Raw genomic sequence first — 19162 nt, forward strand, 5'->3', positions numbered from 1 at the left:
AATGTAATGAAACAAGTTATATGAATTGTTGAATGTGAAACTGATGATGTGCCCTGTAAACTTTCACTCAATCCACAATAAAAACCTTAAATTAGAAACAACAACAACAACAACAAAAAACAATAACCCGAAACTACTGTCGAGCATAAGAAGCACAGAATTAAACAAATTTTCTTTCAGACTTAAAAAGGAAAGTTTAGATTGTTATATGTAACAACTCCACTGAAAATAAGGAACAATTTTAAAATGACTTTTAATGACGCAATAGTTTTTTTATAAAGTAGAAAAAATAGTTTTATACTATGAGATTAAAGTATCCCTCAAATAGTCATTGTACCTTGACAAGTTACCTTTGGATACACTTTAGATATTTTATTGCACGTAAAACAAAACAAAACAAGAAAAAGCTATATTAAAACCAACCCACCAAATAAAACCTCCTAAACACAAACCTAGCCCTTCACCATTGTCCTCAAAAGGAATGGTATTCTTTTACATGGGTGGTTTTAAGACTCAGGCACCACAGCTCACCTAGCAAGGCTTCGAAGTGGCCGTCGGTGGCTGGTGGAGGGTTTTTCTGGCCTCATAAAACTTTCCCCTCTTTGCAAGGCAGAAGGTCCCAAAGAAAAGATAGGGAGAGTGGAGTATGGCTTGGATGGCAGCCGCATCTATTATCACAAAATACAAGTGAGAATGAACAATACTGTTAAGGATCAGAACTATTAAAATTCATGCACACTGTAATTGAGCCAAGCTTATCATACCTTTTTGCAGCACTGGGAGCACACTGGCCTGCAAACAAAATCACAAGTATTATTCAGCATGATGTCATGATGTGATTGTAGATTTAGAAAAGCCAACACTCACATGTTGTGAATTCCCACACGAAAGGAAACAAGATCTTTCTTCTATAAATGTGACAAATGATACAACTGTGGATTGTCAACAGCACCAGCAATCTGTAAAACTTCACTCTAATGCTGTCTGCTATGGAAAGATCAATTTACAACAGTTTCCAGGGATCACATGACAATTTCATCTATTATTTTTCCCTCCTGTTCAAACATGACATAATTACTATGGCTTATGTAAAAGAAATAACTCAACGAAAAACATTTTCCAGGTTCAATACTGAATAATTATTGGGGAGCCTCAAAGAGGATCCTGGTATGACACTGTAGGATAAGTGGCACTTCAAATCCTCCAGCTACTCAGAAACTATACAGGGTCGCTATGAGTCAGAACAGACTCCACAACACTTGACAAACAACAGCAACCCTCAAAGATGGTACAAGGTAATAGAATGGGTCATTTCTATATTCTATGTAGAAAAATGATGAAAAATTAAGGTAACTGGTATTTCTTTCATGATTGCTAAATCGATATTTTGATCAATTACAAAATACTTTACCTCTTACAGAATTGACAGGTGTAAGACCAGGTGAAGAAGGAAAATCTCCTGGTTCGGCAACAAAAGCAGAGCTGAAAAATAAAAATTTTAAAGTAGGAAAAAATCATCACCACAGGTAAATCTAGCAGACAGAGGAGGAAGAACATTGTTTTTATGTTTAGTTCTGTGATAACTATATTTTAGCTGTGTGTAGTTGTAACTCTATTTTAAAGGGTAGCAGAAGTGGTTAAGCACTCAGCTATCTGAGAGGTTTGCAGTTCAAACCCAGCCAGTGACTCTGTGGGAGAAGAAAGGCCTGGCATTCTGCTTCTGAAAACATGACAGTCTAGAAAACTCTAGGGACATTTCTTTTCTGTCACATGGGGTTGCTATGAGTTGAAATAGCCTTGCTGGCACCTGACAACAGCAATAACAAGTGGTAATGTAGGAAGTGCCCTGTTGCCACCTATCTCCAGCTTTCTGGGGATGTTACTATCAACATCTACTCCCAAAGTAGTAAAAGGCCACAGATCTCAAGTATCTCCCTATGCTGGAAGCAATCTGAAGAAGGTTGTGAACAATTCTGTCTCTGCTTCTCAGGTATTTTCTCTACAAATTCTTCAAAAGAATAATGACTAAATGCAAATATGGCTTTATGAAGGCATAGAATTGTTTATTACAGTTACTTTTAAACTTTCCATGGATTTTTATTTCTAAGGGAGGAACAAATATATTCCTTCTTGTCGGCAAGGAAGAAACAGGGACTGTGTACTTGAGTACAAATGTCTTGCTTCTTAAAAGCCCCTGAAAATCCTGTATGATCTGGCTAACAGGCAACTCTAAGGAGACATGCTTGTGATGCACCACTCTTCTAACTCCCCTGATCAATCTACTTTAAACAGCTCTACCTTCCCCTTTTTCAGGGCTGTATAGACATCCTTGTACTGTTGGTACTTCTCCAGTTCGGCCTTCACCAGGACCTGGCGGATGTGCATCACTTCCTCAACAGTCAGAGCAAGGCACTCCACTGGGTAGCAGAATTCCTCCTGAAAATCAAGATTCCATATGAAAAGGAACCCTCACACACTGTTTTGGCACTAAAACATCTCCCTCTGATCAGATACTTGGTTAGTAGCTTCAGAGAAGAAAAGAGTTTCCCAAATAAAAACTGGATCAGAGCTGGCTCCGTCTGGGGTACCACAGAATTTTTAACTATGTTGAGACAACAAGGAGCTGAAAACTTCTGGCAACCTTGTGACACAATTGTAGCCTCTCAAAATTTCCAAAAAGTTTCCTGCATTTGTTCAGATACTTTACCTCCAATAACTATTTCATTAAGTAGAACTATATATTTATACTGGGCTGCTAACTGCAAGGTCAGCAATTTTAATACACCAGCAATTCCAAGGGAAAAAGATGAGGCTTTCTGCTCCCATTAAGATGTATAGCCTTAGAAACCCTTTACAGGGTCGCTATGAATCAGAACAGCTTCAAAGGCACACAACAACCACTACCATATATTTTACACACTGAAATCATGAGAAAAAACAACAACAAAAAAACCCAAAACTGTTTTGGTTCTAAACCAATTTTATATTAGTTTTATCCTATGATTATGTAAAGGCATTACTTAAGTGTTGTACTGTACATTAGATGCTAATAGATAAAGAGCAGATCTGTAAGGTTGGTACTGTTTTAAAAAATGTTTTGTGGTACCCAGAATAGCCAAAAGAAGGTGGTTAGTAATTTATACTGAGAAGCATTTTTTAGCGGTCAGTTACATCAGCATATCTTGAAAAATGCTAAAGATCTGGGTAGAATTTGAACATTAACATATTATAGTTCACATTCAAAAGGCAAACTATACAGGCTACCTCACAGTTATCCAGATTTTTTGGTATTATTTTTAAATAACTGCTTAGGAAAAATAGAGAAGCTTAGAAGAATTTAATAATAAATATTTATGTTTTATAGGTCTTATGTTTATAGCTTTCCTAAAATCAGGTAAGGAAGATGTTGATGTAACTGATCCCAAAGAGCCTCCTTTCCCAACTGCATCTGATTGGGCAGATCTCAGAGAAAGACAGAACCAGCCTGAGTATTCCTGCTGTGTCTGGCCTCACAGGGCTATTGTGGCGTCAGACATTGAAGCCCAATGTTCTCCGAACAAACACGTAGTAATCTGCGCCCACTCACAGGAGCACTGCTCATGGCTTCTAGAGAGTGATCAAATACGCCAAATGAGAAAGCACAAGACTTTCTTAATGCACTCAGACTCTGGAGTTCAAACATTCAATTCTGTCTTTCAATCAGAGAAAAGTAAAAATATATATGTTGCAAACTGGACAAACAGCATTTACTAACAAAGACAATTTGAAGAATTACAGATTGTTATTAAAATTAATACAAAATTATCTCTGTTAAGTTAACTAAACAAAAATAAAATTTGCTAAAATTTTTTGAAAAAATTTATACAACTGGATTTTTAACCTGGGGAGCTACTATTTGGAGGGTGGTAATGGTGGTTTGTTTAGTAGAAAGACTATATCTTTCTCATTTGCACTGAGAAAGCCAAATACTTAAATAAACAACAAAAACTAACCCCACTCATAACACTATTTTCTTTTTCAATGGGAAAAATCTTCAAAGATAACAAGATTAAATTGTTCAATATCTATTGTGCTTTGTTCCACCCTGAGGAAAGAGAGCAAGCAGTGTTAAGTGGGAAAAGAAAGTACCCTTTTAGGTTATTAAAACTGTGTCCTAAAGAAGAGCTGTGGACCCCTGGTGTGGCGCTGTGGGTTAATGCGCCAGACTGCAAAGCCGTTTGAACTGCAAGGTATGCAGTTCAAGCTCACCAGCTGCTCCTCAGAAACCCTATACTGGGTTGCTATGGGTTGGCATCGACTCAACAGCACTTAACAACAACAAAGAAGAGCTGTAGGCTGAACATAGCCAAATGGTAGCATTTTCAGCTACTCCTGGTGTTGCATGCTAGGATCAGCACTGGACTGCACACCACAAGGTTAGCAACTCAAACGCACGATACAACAACAATATACTTCATTTTCATTACAAGGTGTTTTCCTCCTATCAATTTCATCAGCCATGATGTATATGACTGTGGTATATTTTCTAAAGGCTGAGTATATGACAAAATTGCTGAGTTCCAACACAATAATGCATTAATTTAGCAAATAACTATAATCACTACTTCAGATTTGCTGTGCTTTCTAGGAAAATAGTGAATAGTGCCAACATAATTTATTTTAAAACTGGGATTCTTGAAAACATTTCAAGTAGATTGGTTTTGTTTTGTTTTGTTTTTAATTTGTAAGGATATATTGTGGTGGTAGCATAGTGGTTATGAATCGGGCTGCTAATCTCAAGGTCAGCAGTTTGAAACTACCAGCGGTTGCGTGGGAAAAAGATGAGGCTTTCTGCTCCCGTAAAGATTTACAGCCTCAGAAACCCTATGCGGAGTTGATATGGGTCGGTTCTGACTCATATTGACCCTTACAAGATTTCCAAGGAGTGGCTGGTGAGTTTGAACTGTCAACCTTGAGGCTCAAACAGACCTTGAAGTCCACCAAAGGGCAAGTTCAATATTTTAAAGAATATAATAAATTATTTATTATTTTTCTTGGGTCTTTTCTCTTTTTTTGCCTAACAGACAAATCAGGTCAAATGGTAACATTTTAATCTTGGAACTTTCCCAAGGATAACCAAACTCTAATGCAAAACAAAAGTAAAGGACAAATAGTTTTTACTATTTTTTCAAGTTAACAAAAAATACTAACTCAACATCCCAAAGTAAAATTAAATGTTAACATATCTTGTTGAGATACTAATGCTCCAAAATGCACTGAGCACTTAGGGTTGTAACTGTGCATGGGGATTCCACCACAGTCAGAAAGAATGCAGTTCACTTGCAGGCTAAGCTTGGGCATGTGTACTTAGGACCTTCTCAACCCATTTTTTTTTTCTCTTTGCTTCTCCAAATTTAGGGAAATGCAGCTGAATCTTAAAAAGAAAATACATTACAATTTTCTCTAGGAGTTTATGTGCCTTTAGATCATACTTTTATGTGCAGCACTAAAATTCCTGAGTTTTTATTCAGTTATCTGTTTAGAATTATCCATTCAAAATGGTTAAGCAGCATACAAGACTCAAGAGTGTAACATGTAAGTTAATCATTGAGTCACAGAGATAATGGGATAGTCATGTTTATATAGTGCTCTTGATTAGCAATCCCTTCATAAATAAATAGCAGATATTTGAAAATTATTTAAATAAAAATAGCTATTATTAAGTTTAATTGCTCTTCTCTTTCTTCAAGTTCAACCTTAAAAATCAAAGCAAACCATTTGTTTGCTTAAAGCAATATGCAGACTTGGTATGCAAATGTCTGTTTTAGGAGTCATGATTCAAGTTAAAAGTTAACCCTGCAACTGGGTAGTGATGCCCAAATGGTCAGATCTAAAATGGGAAGGAACCCTGTATTTCATAACAAATCAACAGTGAAAAGAACTTGAGAAAGTTTGTGTCTCATTTACATTCTAAGTGGTCCTCCAGGTCACTGTAAACTAAGCTCTTGAAGAACTAGTTTGTGGCTCATTGTCAAGGACACAAGGACCCTGAATGGCCAGGATCCTGTTTTGAATGGGGGAGGGGAGACACTGTTACAAATGCTGGCTTGTCACAGAAGGGTCAAAGGATCTTTAGTGTGGTTCAAGGACTTTTATTATTTCACTGGAGTTTGGAAATGATTACACTTGCTTTAAAAATGTGAAAGCAAAACCAAACAAACCCATTGCCATTGAGTCAATTCTGGCTCAAATAATAGTAACATTATCCTATGTAAAAATCTCAAAAACAACAATTAAATGTAGAATTAGTTAATACATTCTAAATAACCTCATCAATAAAAAGCAAACAGTATTTGTCACTCTAGAGAAAGGGGTTGTCATAAAAAACATACAATACAATGTTATGAAAACTATCCCAACACAGCTTTATGAAAGGTGCTGGGAAGTGAAAATTTTCTCAAACCCAGGGTACATAGTCCCCCGAAGATGGTGTTTTGGGTTGTAGGAAATGAGTAAAAGGCAGCTTGTATCCATCTTAGCTACCTGGCTTGGCCAGAAACTGGCTCTGTCAACTGGGGAGGAAGCAAAATCAATGATGACAATGAGGGAGCATTGGGAAGGAGGCATGAAGCTGGAGGTAGTGGTCCTCCAGGACACAGTACACTAAACTCTTCAAGAAACACAGGACCCTCTTATCTGATGCTGCATTTTGAGTTTATTCTATAAAATTATGTCCTCTCAACTGAGATAATGGTATTATCCATGCATTCTACAAAAGGCTGAAATCGACAATCAGAAGCAAAGTGCCCATCTAAGCTGTTAATTCTTGCAGAGTGCTCTAGTTGAGGTATCATTGTCAAAGAGATAGAGTAAAATAATCCCCAGAACCAGCATAAAGAGGCCAACCTTTGTGGATTTCCACCTGCTGGTAAAAGCTCTCTCACATAGATAATACATAGCCCCTGCTACCCCAAACATGGCTGCTTCAAAAGGATGAGAGCTGAGCAGAGAAGCTGTTTGTATGGTAGAAAAAAGTGGTCGGAAAGGCGTCCTTGGTAATACACTGGTTATCCCAGGAACCTGAACAATAGATAAGGAGAAAAGAAAATGGCAGGGGAAAATGAAAGGAGAAAATAATACTGAGCATGGATGACCTACAAATAGTGATTCTCTGTCATGAAAGAAAAATAATACAGAAGAAAAACACCATAGAGTACATTAATAGAAAATTCCATATGGGTTTCCAGGCCAATGCTTATACCCATATAAAAGTCAGTCATCCAACCAGGAAGTCATTCCTAGAAAGTCACAAAGTTCACACAGCAAAAATTTAAATTCACAAGTGAACATCAGGAGCTGGCTTGTTCCTGCCATGGGGAAGGTGCTTACAGATCAGTTGCCTTTGGATGAGCAACCACCATCAATTATTTGACCAAATGGTGAGAAAAAATATATTTTAAACATCCTTAGGAATGGGAAAGAGAAATAATAAAAGTGAAGATTAATAACAAAAGCATTTTTGCCAATTATCAGTTTGGTGTTTAAATATAAAATGATTTCCCTGTGTTCTTAAATGCAAATAAATTTCTTAATTTTCACACTTTTAAAATAGTACTTAGCAAGTTCAAAGGCACTGTACGGTTTTAGGGATTACCAGAGGCAAGGTACTAGCAAGAAAAGTTACTCCGCCTTTGACCTGAAATTTGGTATGAAGGGAGCCATAGTTTTGTATGGGTGATATGTCTCCACCTCATGACCTAAACATTTTACGGTGTCTCCCAGAGGTGCCCTTTTCACTAGCCACATCTTGGTCAATAGATTTTGTCTGCTCTCCCTTTTACACAGCAAACAACTTTCAGTCTGATCAAGCATACAATGAGAGTTCAGCTTTACCATGGACAGTAGGTGTGGGTTGATGGTGTTTTTGGCGTAACTTCTGACTATAATTAGTTGGAGCTTCCTTTGTAGTTGATAGAGTAATTCCTTTACATTAATATTTTGATTTAATTTAGGTCTAACCTCAATAGTCACAAAGGTTAGTTATATGACTGAATGACAGACTGGCTTCTAGGAAAAGTCTAGTTAAAAGAACATTCTAAAATTGGACTTATAAAAAATTACAAAGGTATTCCCTGCTACATATTTTTAAGTTGTGACAATAACAGCATATTTTGCTAAAACAACAACTTATTAACAAAGGTTTTACATTTTAATTTCACCCTCTTTGGTGACAGGTCTACTTTTCTGTTCCTAAATCATGAACAAAGCTAAATGAGAGAGCTTTAAAAAGACCCTGAAAAAAATGAAATAAAAAATAATGGAATTTTTTACGAACTTTTGGAAGCCACCTCATATTTCATCAAATGGCTGTATTTCAGTAATTATTTAGGACTTAGAGGACACCTAAAAGAATGGGCATAAAATCATAAGTTCTTTCATTGTAGTATTTGGGAAAGGGATGAGTTACCAAACTGCAACATTAAAGGCTTTGTTCAAACTCAGTATCTTCACAATAACCATACTAACTCCCTCTACTTTGTCTTCTTTTTCTCCTAGGGTGAGAGAAGGAAATCCAATGTTGCTTCAGTAAAACCCCTAATAATTCATATAGCCTAAAACAAATATACGAAGCACGTTCCAGTGTTTTCATTCATGAGTATCTGAAATAAAAGCATTAGATATTAGACTGTGATTATATTTATTCATGTAAGCCTTGCATCCCACCTGCAAATATTTCTGAAGTCAAGTGGGATTACCAAAGGATCTTTACAGACCTTTTTTGGCCGGTGAATTTATTGAGTTCTTCCTGAGAAGAGCTTAGTATACTATGTCCCACTGTCCCAAGAAATAAGAGCCACTCCTGGTGTGGCATTGTAGGATAAGGACTGGGCTGCTAACCGCAAGTTTTGAGGTTCAAATCCACCAGCTGCTCCTTGAAAACCCTATACTGGGTCGCTATGAGTCAGAACTGACTCTATGGCACTTAACAACAACAAACAAACCTTGGTAGAGGATCAACCAAAAAGAATGAGATAACAATGAGATAGACTGACACAGTAGCAGCAACAATGGGATCAAACAGTCAAGACTGAGGATGGCACATGACCAGGTAATGGTTTGTTCTGTTATATGTAACAATACCTTAAAAGCATCTAACAACAACAGCAAAACAAACCTAAACATCTCCTGAAAGGCAAAAAGTGTTAACCACATGTCAGTTCTGGCCCCCAATATCAAAAAGCATATGTGAAAACAACGTAACTGATAGATCAAAATTCTCCCTTATCATTCTGCCTTAACATTCTACTGTGGTTAGACCCTACTAAGAGGAGTTTTTAAAATTAAGATTTAATATTCTTTTAGAGGAAGAAAATTCTTGAAAGGAAGAAAGTATTTCTTCAATAACTATTTATACTTTCAATCTGATAAGTCCTCTGAAAGAAAAGAAAAGAAGGTACTCAAAATGAACAAAGGAAGGCCAAGCTTCATTTAGATTACTATTAAGGTTTGCTTTCTTTAGCTTTTAAAAATAAATGAGGTTATTTAAAGTTTATTGTAACCTGTGGAAGTATTTTTCCCATCATCTTCTCAAGAAAGCTAAAGAATCTAGGCTATCCAATAGATACTTAAGATAGTACACTGAGCCTTTGGATGACTTACCAGAGATCTGGAACTGTGCTTGGATGGTGGCAGAAACTGTCTCACATTAGTAGGTGTTTCCTTTTCAATGGAATGGCGCCTTTGAGGTGGCTGCCGTCTCTCAGGCTGGGGTGTTGAAGATATGGGTAAGAACTTTGGAGGCTCTAAAGATTTAACCAAATGAAACAAACTCTCTTACAAAACAAAACTCATAGATTTTGAGTGTAGCAAAAGAAAATTCTTCATTATTTGTGGCAAACACTTCATTAAATATGAAGTGTTTATTTCATTGGAGGTGGTATTCCTTAGGGGGAGACTTGAGGATTGATATAGAAGAATCTGTGCAGATACTATAGAAATAGCAGGAAAAAATGCTCAGTGTTTTTAACATTTATTCAAATTCACACATAAAAACATTAAATAAGTATAGTCTCAGATTTGTACGTGTTACTTTCCATAGAATTTTCCAGTGACATAGTCTCAGGCATTTTAAAAAAACCCACAAACATATATATACTGTGTGGTTAAAAAACTCCAGCCAGTTTTTTGAGAAATTCTAAAATTTCTCAAATGTACCCCTCCCTTTATATTTTTTAAAGATTATTGTTGTTGTTATGTGCCGTGTAGTCAGTTCCGACTCATAGCGACCCTGTACAGGGTTTCCGAGGCTGTAAATCTTTACAGGAGCAGAAAGCCTCATCTTTCTCCCGCAGAACAGCTGGTAGTTTCGAACTGCTGACCTTGAGGTACATAGCCTGATTCGTAACCACTACGCTACAAGATCTCCTTTTTTAAAGATAGAATATTAAAATATCTTCCTTCTAGATATTTATCAAGACTTCTTTGTCCTGAAATTTAAATTGAGCTCTTAAATAATAATAATAATAATAATTCAGCTTTATGTGAATACTATATCATTATTCTCTTCTGTTTACTCTTGCTTTGGGACAGGATTTAAAAGCAGAATGTTCTGTGGTCTTAATGGTTCTGATTTTACATTCTGAAAACATAAGGACAACACTGGAAATAAATTATGCTGCTAGAGTATTTTATTTTATACTTCCTTTACAAGATCTGCAAAGTAAGGCAGCTTGATGTAATGGGTATAGGGAAGTGAAAGTCAACATAAAATGAAATATGATTTGTATTATACACTTATTTGTATTATGCCATCAAGAGGAATCACTAAAGAAAAACAAAGAACATAATTTCCAGTTAAGAAAAGACACTGAAAAAAACAAACAAAAAAAAGACACCAAAATCCACTATTTCACTGGGTCCCTATGATGTAGCATTGTCCAGGTGTAGCGTTGAAGTATAAGGCACTGGACTGCAAGGTTGGTTTGAACTACAAGGTTGGTCCATGGTGGTTCAAGCTCATCAGCTGCTTCTTGGAAACCCTATACAGGGTAGCTATGAGTTGGAACCTACTCATCAGCACTTAACAACTGTGTTTAATGGGCATGGCCAAAGTACAGAAAACAAAGCTCAGCTTCTATTATTTTTTGATATAATCTTCTTAAGTAAATCAGATTATTTAAATAATTTTAACCATTAAAACCTCTGTGTTTATGGAAAATCAATAGGTGTTCTAAGAAAATCTTAATATATAATTTTTGTCTTTTAATAATTATCTTATAAATGAAGATTATTAAAATAATCTAGAAATCATTTAACCTTAGACATCTGAGTTTAGAACATATCTACACATATATGTGAAAGTGTAGGGGTATGTGTGTGTAGGGGGGATGTATGTGTATAGGGAGGGAATGAAAAATGTGATTATTCAGGGATTCGAGATTAAATTCAGACAAGGTGATAATTAATCTAAATGTGTGCTTGCATATAGAAAAGTTATTTATTTCCTACAACTGGAAACTATTATCTGTAAATACAAATCTTATATATGTGCTATAATTTAAAAACATGATACACTCTCAGGAAAATATCAACCTTTCTGCTCCTAACTACTAGTGAAATTCCATGGTTAATTGTTTCTAACCAAAATGACAATAGGGTACTTTGGGATTCCTGCCCTAGATCCAATGCTTTAAGAGTAGTTGTGATGCTGTTTCAATGTACCTCAAATACTTACTCTTCCTTGCTGAAATGGTCTCTAATAAGGGGTCTTCGAGGAAGGACGGGGAAACACTGCTGCTGCTGGTTGATTTGTGCACAGTTTCTTCCTGAGAAAGAGGTGAGCAAAGAAATACAGAGATTTCCTAGACATTAGTGTTCTCATACTAATTAAGAATATTTACATTATTAAATACTTATTTGTACATTATTATATTGAAGGTTTAAAGCAATTAAGAGACAAACTATAAGCAGCCCTCAGCTGAATCCTAACTTTGTTTTTCTTGAGAATAAAGTAATGTTAAGCAAGTTTATCTTTGTTTCTCCTTTTGTAAAAGAGGAGATATAATACTACTTTCCTCAGGGTCACTGGAAGGATTAAATGGGCTAACACATTAAAAATGCTTAATACATTATCTGGCACACAGTAAGAACTCAATAAACGAAGGCTAGGACCCTGGTGTGCTGCTGTAAATAAGCACTAGACTGCAAAGTAAGTTTGAACCTCAAGGTTGGCGGTACAAACTTACAGCCACTGCTCGGACACCCTACATAGAGCTGCTATGAGTAGGAATCGGCTCAACAGTACTTAATAACAATAATAGTATAATTAGAGAATATTTTGCATATTTATAAAAGCTATAAATTGTAAGTCCCATAAGGGCAGATGCTTTTTCTTTCTTGTCTATTGCTGCACACCTAGTACCAAACCCACTACATGGTTTAATAACAGATATTTGTTGAATGAATCCTTGAAAAATAAGCATTTAATGAAATGTCCTATGAATGCAAAATATTTTCATTAGGCCAAATAAAATTTTGACTCTTCTTATTAGCGAGACGAAACCTCTTTAACGTAAGACTATCCCCAAAAGAAGTACGATATTTACTCAAGAAATGTCTACTACTGCTATATGACAGGACATACACATTAAGTAGAAGACAGATAATTTCTACTCTAATAGAGACAGAATAAGGCTAAGTAGTTTTTAAATACAAAAGAAAGAAAATTATGTGAAAATTCTCTTTGACCTACTTAGCTCAGGAGATCTTAAGAATTAGCCTTTCACTGAAGACTGGCCTCACCCAAACCTTGCTGCTGAAATCATTAGCTTCAAGCAGTGATCTACTCAGTTAATAAGAGAAGAAAAAGGTTGTGTAAGTCACACAGTTCATACAAAGGAGGCTTGAACAGGAGCTCTCTCCACCACTTGGGGTTCAACTTGATGAATGAAGAAGCTAACACAACCTTTATCCCAGGCAAAGTGTAGATCACACAAATCTCCAGGAAAAACTGGCAAGCGATTGAAATGACTGTGTTCTTACTATGGAAGGCCACAAGGAAACAAAAGCCAAGAGTATCTTTTAGAAGAAATAAGGAGTACTTCCCAAATAATTATTTGATGAGATAGGTACTTGATGTTGTTACGTGCCATGGAGACGGTTCCGACTCATAGCAACCCTGTACAGGGTTTCCGAGGCTATAAATCTTTATGAGAGCAGAAAGCCTCATCTTTCTCCCGTGGAACAGCGGGTAGTTTCAAACTGCTGACCCTGAGGTTCGCAGCCCGATTCGTAACCGCTACGCTACTGACTTAAAGAGCAAAGCCCATTCTACATACATCTGCCTACCTTCTTTTTACAAGTTTTACTTACATCCCCACATATCTGTCAGTTTGTGGTGACTTGTACATTGCTATGATGGTGGGAGCTATGACACGGTGTTTCAAACATCAGTGGTCACTCACAGTGGACAGGTATCAGCAGAACTTCTAGATAAGGAACAGACTAATATAGGAGATCTGGTAGTGTAGTGGTTACGAATCGGGCTGCGAGCCGCAAGGTCAGCAGTTCGAAACTACCAGCGGTTCCGCGGGAGAAAGATGAGGCAGTCTGCTCCCGTAAAGATTTTCAGCCTTGGAAACCCTGTGTAGGATCGCTATGAGTTGGAACCGACTCCACGGCACATAACAACAACAACAACAAAAAGGAATAGGCTCTCTTCTGATTGATTAACCCCTGAAAATCCTATGAATAGCAGGGAAACACTGTTATAATGTTGGAAGATGAGCTCCTCAGGTTGCATGGCATTCAAAATACGACTGAGGAAAAGCTGCCTCCTCAAAATAGAGTTGGCCTTAATAATGTGTGTGATAATTAAAGTTTCGTGTCAACTTGATTGGGCAGGATTCTCAGTGGTTTAGTATTTAATATGTACGAATCAAATTCATGATGAAATCTGCTACAAGCAGCAAATCATCTGAAAGGAAGTTTCCTTGGGCGTGTGGCCTATTTCCAATATATTGGACATTCTGGAAAAAGCTTGCCCACTTTTTGCTGGGTTTCGATCATGCATCTGGTATGTCATCTGACCTCTGGTTCTTTGGATTTGAACCACTGGACTGCTGTATTGCCTGATAATATTGGAGTCAGAGGCCTGCAGTCTGACCTTATGATCTTGGGCTCATCAGCTCTTGAAGCTAAGTGAATCAGGAGAAGCTTTCAGCCTGACATTTAACCCACAGACTTGGAACTTGCCCACCTCTACAACTGTGTGAGCCATTTCCTGGATATAAACCTTTCTGTATATTTACACATATATATGCTATACTGGTTTTGCCTCTCTAGAGAATCCAGTCTAGATAATGTAGATGGAACAAAGCTTTCAAGACCTTCATCTGCTGATGGGGCACAATTCAAAACGAGGAGAAACAGCTGCAAACATCCATTAATAATCAGAATTTGCAAAAAAAATTAAAAATTATGAATCTAGTAAGATTGGAAGATGTCAAATATGAAATGGAATTCATAAAGGTATTGCTAAGTGCCACTGAGTCAGTTCTGACTCACAGTGAGCCTGGACCACTGACTGACCTTGTAGTCCAGTGCTTATCCTACAGTGCCACATCAGGACTCCTAATCCCAGGCATTAGTAAGCAAAAATAAATAGGTATTGGCCATTTGTAATCACTCATATTGTTTCCTATGCCAGGAATGACAAATTAAAGAGGAATAGAGTTGCATTCATTGCTAGAAAGAACTTTTCAGGATCTACCTTGAAATACAATTCTGCCTATGATAGAATAATATATATATATGTCTACATATGTATATCTGACCTCTGTCCAAAGTATGAGAGATGAAGTTTGGCCATCTTGGCCTCCAGGGAGCACTCTGGCTGCACTTCTTCCAAAATGGATTTATTGGTTCTTTTGACAGCCCATAGCACTTTCAATATTCTCCTCCAACACCGTAAGTCAAAAGTATCAATTCTACATTCTTCTTTATTCACTGTCCAGCTATCATATGCATATGAGGTTACTGAAAATACCATGGCCTGGGTAAGGCGCACCTTAGTCTTCAAGCTGATATCTTTGCTCTTCAACCCTTTAAAAAGGTCTTGTGCAGATTTGCCTAATGTAATATGTTGTTTGATTTCTTTTTTTTTTTTTTTCTTTTTGGCCCATCTAGAGACCTTTATTCAGGGTGAGGAAGATAACCTCTGCCGGAGAGAGAAGGCAGGAGGCGGAAGGGAGGAGAGAAAGAAGGAAGAGAGCGTCAACAGGAAGGGAGGGGATTTATATAGATTCAACAGGAAGGGAGTGGTCATTGCTGGGGTGATTTAGCTCTTGCCTATCAAAAGCCAAGTTGTCCTTTAAACTACGTGCCTTGTAGCTTAGGGCGGGGAAACAGACAAAATGGAGTTGGAGGGAAGGGAGAGGGAAGAACCGGAAGGTATTGTAACATTGTAACATTTCCCCCTCTTTGGTTAAATAAGAAAAATGAATGGCTGTCTCTATGACCCAGGCCAGTGGGAGAAGGGACGAAGGTCATTTTTCTGTAGCTACTTCCTGCTGGCATTGGGGCGACAAGGCTGTCTTTGGTCTTTGGGCTTGGACCACGGTCGGCGATGGCTTTGTCTTTGTTGGCGGTGTTGTCAGTAGCCATTGGGCTCTTCAATGGATACCAAGAAGTGATGGAACCAGGTCAGCAGCTGGACTGGGCTTAGGCCCGCAGTTCTAGGTCTTCAGAACCGAGCCAGAGGGCTGAAGAATTGACTCCTGCCAGTGATGGATGCTGAGAAGGCATCAGGGAAGATGATCGCGGGTGCTGGGAGGGCATGTTGAAATGAGCGGGTTAGGGCACCGGGAGAATTGGGGTCCTGGGCCTTCCGATGTTAAATCAGGGGTCTCAACCATCCCACTTCTGACACCAATGAAAGGGAAAAAACAACCCCAGCACCGCTCATCAACCACACCTCACTTCAAATGGCCCATCTAGAGACCTTTATTCAGGGTGAGGAAGATAACCTCTGCCGGAGAGAGAAGGCAGGAGGCAGAAGGGAGAAGAGAAAGAAGGAAGAGCCGTTTGATTTCTTGATTGCTGCTTCCATGAGTGTTGATCGTTGACCCAAAAAGAATGAAGTCCTTGACAACTTCAATCTTTTCTTCGTTAATAAGAATGTTGTTTATTGGTCCAGTGGAGAGGATTTTTGTTTTCTTTACATTGAGATGCAATCCATAATGAAGGCTGTGCTCTTTGATCTTCATCAGTAAAATGTTTTAAGTTCTCTTCACTTTCAGCAAGCAAGCAAGCAAGCAAGCAAGGTCTGCATATTGCAGGTTGTTAGTGAGTCTTCCTCCAATCCTGATGCCACCTTTTTTTTTCATAGAATCCACCTTCTCGGATTATTTGCTCAGCATACATGTTGAATAAGTATGGTGAAAGAATACAACATTGTCGCACACTTTTCTTGATTTTAAAACATTCAGTGTTTCCATGTTCTGTTTGAACAACTGCCTCTTGGTCCAGGTAGAGATTCCTCATGAGTGTGTTCTGGAATACTCATACTTAGCAATGTTGTCCATAGCTTGTCATTATCCACACAATCGAAAGCCATTGCATAGTCAATAAAGCACAGGTAAACATCTCTCTGATAGTCTCTGCTTTCAGCCAAGATCCACTGGACATCAGCAGTGATATCCCTCATTCCATGGTCTCTTCTAAATCTGGCTTGAACCTCTGGAAGTTCGCTGTCAATGTATACTTGCAGCTGTTTCTGTATTACCTTTAGTAAAATTATACTCGCATGGCATATCAAAGAGATTGACTGATGATTTCCACATTCCATTGGGTCACCTCTCTTTGGAATGGGCAGAAATACAGATCTCTTCCAATCAGTTGGCCAGATAGTTGTCTCCCAAATTTCTTGGCAGAGATAAGTGAGTGCCTCCTGTGCCGCCTCACTTTCTTGAAAGATTTCAAATTTTAGTCCATCAATTCCTGGTGCCTTGTTCTTTGCCAATTACTTCAATGCACCTTGAAATTCCTCCTTTGGTATCATTGGCTCTCGATCATATGCTACCTCTTGAAACGGTTAAAATTAACCATTTCCTTTTGGTACAGTGACTGTGTATTCCTTCCATCTTCTCTTGATGCTTTCTGTATCATTCAATAATTTGCTCAGAGAATCTTCCAATAACAAAAGCCGAGTCTTGAATTTTTTCTTCAGTTCTCCCAGCTTGAGAAATGCTGAGTGTGTTCTTCCTTTTTGGTTTTCTGATACCAGATCTTTGCACATTTTGTTGTAATCTTTGGCTTTATCTTCTAAAGCTGATCTTTGAAATTTTTTGTTCAGCTCTTGGTCCTCCTCATTTCTTCCATTTGCTTTCGCATCTGTACATTGGAGAGCAAGTTTCAGTGTCTCTTCTGACATCCATTTTGGCCTTTTCCTTCTTTCTTGTCTTCTTAATGACTTTTGCTTTCTTCATGTTCTTGATGTCATCCCACAACTCTTCTGGTTTTCATTCTTTAGTGTTTAATGTATCAAATCTGTTCTTGAGATGATCCCTAAATTGAAGTGGGATATATTCAAGGTCATATTTTGGCTCTCGTGGACTTGTTTTCATTTTCTTCAGCTTCAATTTGAATTTGCATATTAGTAATTGATGGTCTGTTCCACAGTCTACCCCTGGCCTTGTTTTGACTAATGATATGGAGCTTTTCTATCATCTTTCCACAGATGTAGTCAATTTGATTTCTATGTATTCCATCTGGTGATATTCATGTGTATGGTCATCTCTTATATTGTCTAAAGAAGGTATTTGAAATGAATAAATCATTGGTTTTGCAGAATTCTATCATGCTTTCTCCAGCATTATTTCTATCACCAATGACATATTTTCCAAGTACGGATCCTTCCTCTTTGCTCCCAACTTTTGGATTCCAATCATCAAAAATGATCAATACATCTTGATTGCATGTTTGATCAATTTCAGGTTGAAGAAGTTGGTAGAATTCTTCTATTTCAGCCTCACTGGCTGGTTGGTGCGTAAATTTGAATAATAGTGGTTAACTGGGATTCCCTTTAGGCACATGGATATTATACTATCACAGACAGCATTGTACCTCATGATCTGGATATGTTCTTTTTGACAGTGAATGCAACACCATACCTCTTCATTTTGTCATTTCCGGTACAGTAAACCATGTGGTCATCAGATTCAAAATGGCCAATACCAGTCTATCTCAGGTCACTAATGCCTAAGATATCGATGTTTATGTGTTCCATTTCATTTTTGACAACTTCTAATTTTCCCAGATTCATACTTTGTACGTTCCATGTTCCGATTTTCAATGGATGTTTATAGCTGTTTATCTTCATTTTCAGTTTTGCCCCATCAGCAAATGAAGGTCCCGCTGGCTTTTCTCCCACAGGCTTTACTCCATTCATGTCATCACAGTTAACTCTATTTTGAGGAAGCAGTTCTTTCCCAGTTGCATTTTGATTGCCTTCCAACCTGAGGGGCTCATTTTCAGGGACTATATCTGACAGTGTTTCTCTGCTATTCATAAGGTTTTCCTTGACTAAATATTTGGAAGTAGTTCATCACTCCTTTTCCTAGGCTGTCTTCATCTGGAAGCTCATCTGAAATCTGTCCACCATAGGTGACCTTGCTGGTATTTAAAATATTGGTGGCATAGCTTCCAGAATCACAGGAACTCACAAGCCACCACAGTACAACAAACTGATGACAAGTGATGGACAGGGTAGACAGGGACAGTCAACTTAGACATTGGCTACCTAAAATGAGAGGCCAATAAAGGCACGAAGTGACTGGCTTACAAGGTTTCAAGAGGGAGTTTATTTTTAGAGTACGGGGTGGGAGGGAGAAAGAGTCCCCACTGAATTGTTTTCATCTTGTCCAGATGGGTCTGGTGAAAAGAGATGGGGATAAGATTCATATAGTTCAATAGTGAATAATTGTTATCATGACAAATTGTGACTGTCACAATTGTAAAGGTAGAAGTTTTGTAACAAAAACAGGGTAGTGGTTAATCTTACAGTCCAGAAACAGAGGACTCTAGGACAAGAGCACAAGAAGAATGTGGGACCTTATCCAGAGAAGCAGAGATGCCAGAGACAGAGGCAGAGATGGGGTCATGGAGAGGGGGAACAGCTGAGGAC

The 19162-nt window shown here is 37.8% G+C and overlaps 1 protein-coding gene across 1 annotated transcript in view; it reads right to left on the reverse strand.

Annotated features, from left to right (window-relative positions):
* Positions 1–19162, reverse strand: part of SPIRE1 (spire-type actin nucleation factor 1) — a gene marked incomplete at its 5' end in the record, with an annotated part of 311924 nt that overhangs the window by 12383 nt on the left and 280379 nt on the right. Inside the window, 6 exons of the mRNA XM_006876930.1 lie at positions 532–668; positions 765–792; positions 1412–1482; positions 2299–2436; positions 9640–9782; positions 11714–11804. Of these exons, the coding sequence (XP_006876992.1) occupies positions 532–668; positions 765–792; positions 1412–1482; positions 2299–2436; positions 9640–9782; positions 11714–11804 (608 nt within the window). The remainder of the gene's footprint in view (positions 1–531; positions 669–764; positions 793–1411; positions 1483–2298; positions 2437–9639; positions 9783–11713; positions 11805–19162) is intronic.

Source organism: Chrysochloris asiatica, unplaced genomic scaffold, assembly GCF_000296735.1.
Source record: "Chrysochloris asiatica unplaced genomic scaffold, ChrAsi1.0 scaffold00429, whole genome shotgun sequence".
Classification (NCBI taxonomy): Eukaryota; Metazoa; Chordata; class Mammalia; order Afrosoricida; family Chrysochloridae; genus Chrysochloris; species Chrysochloris asiatica.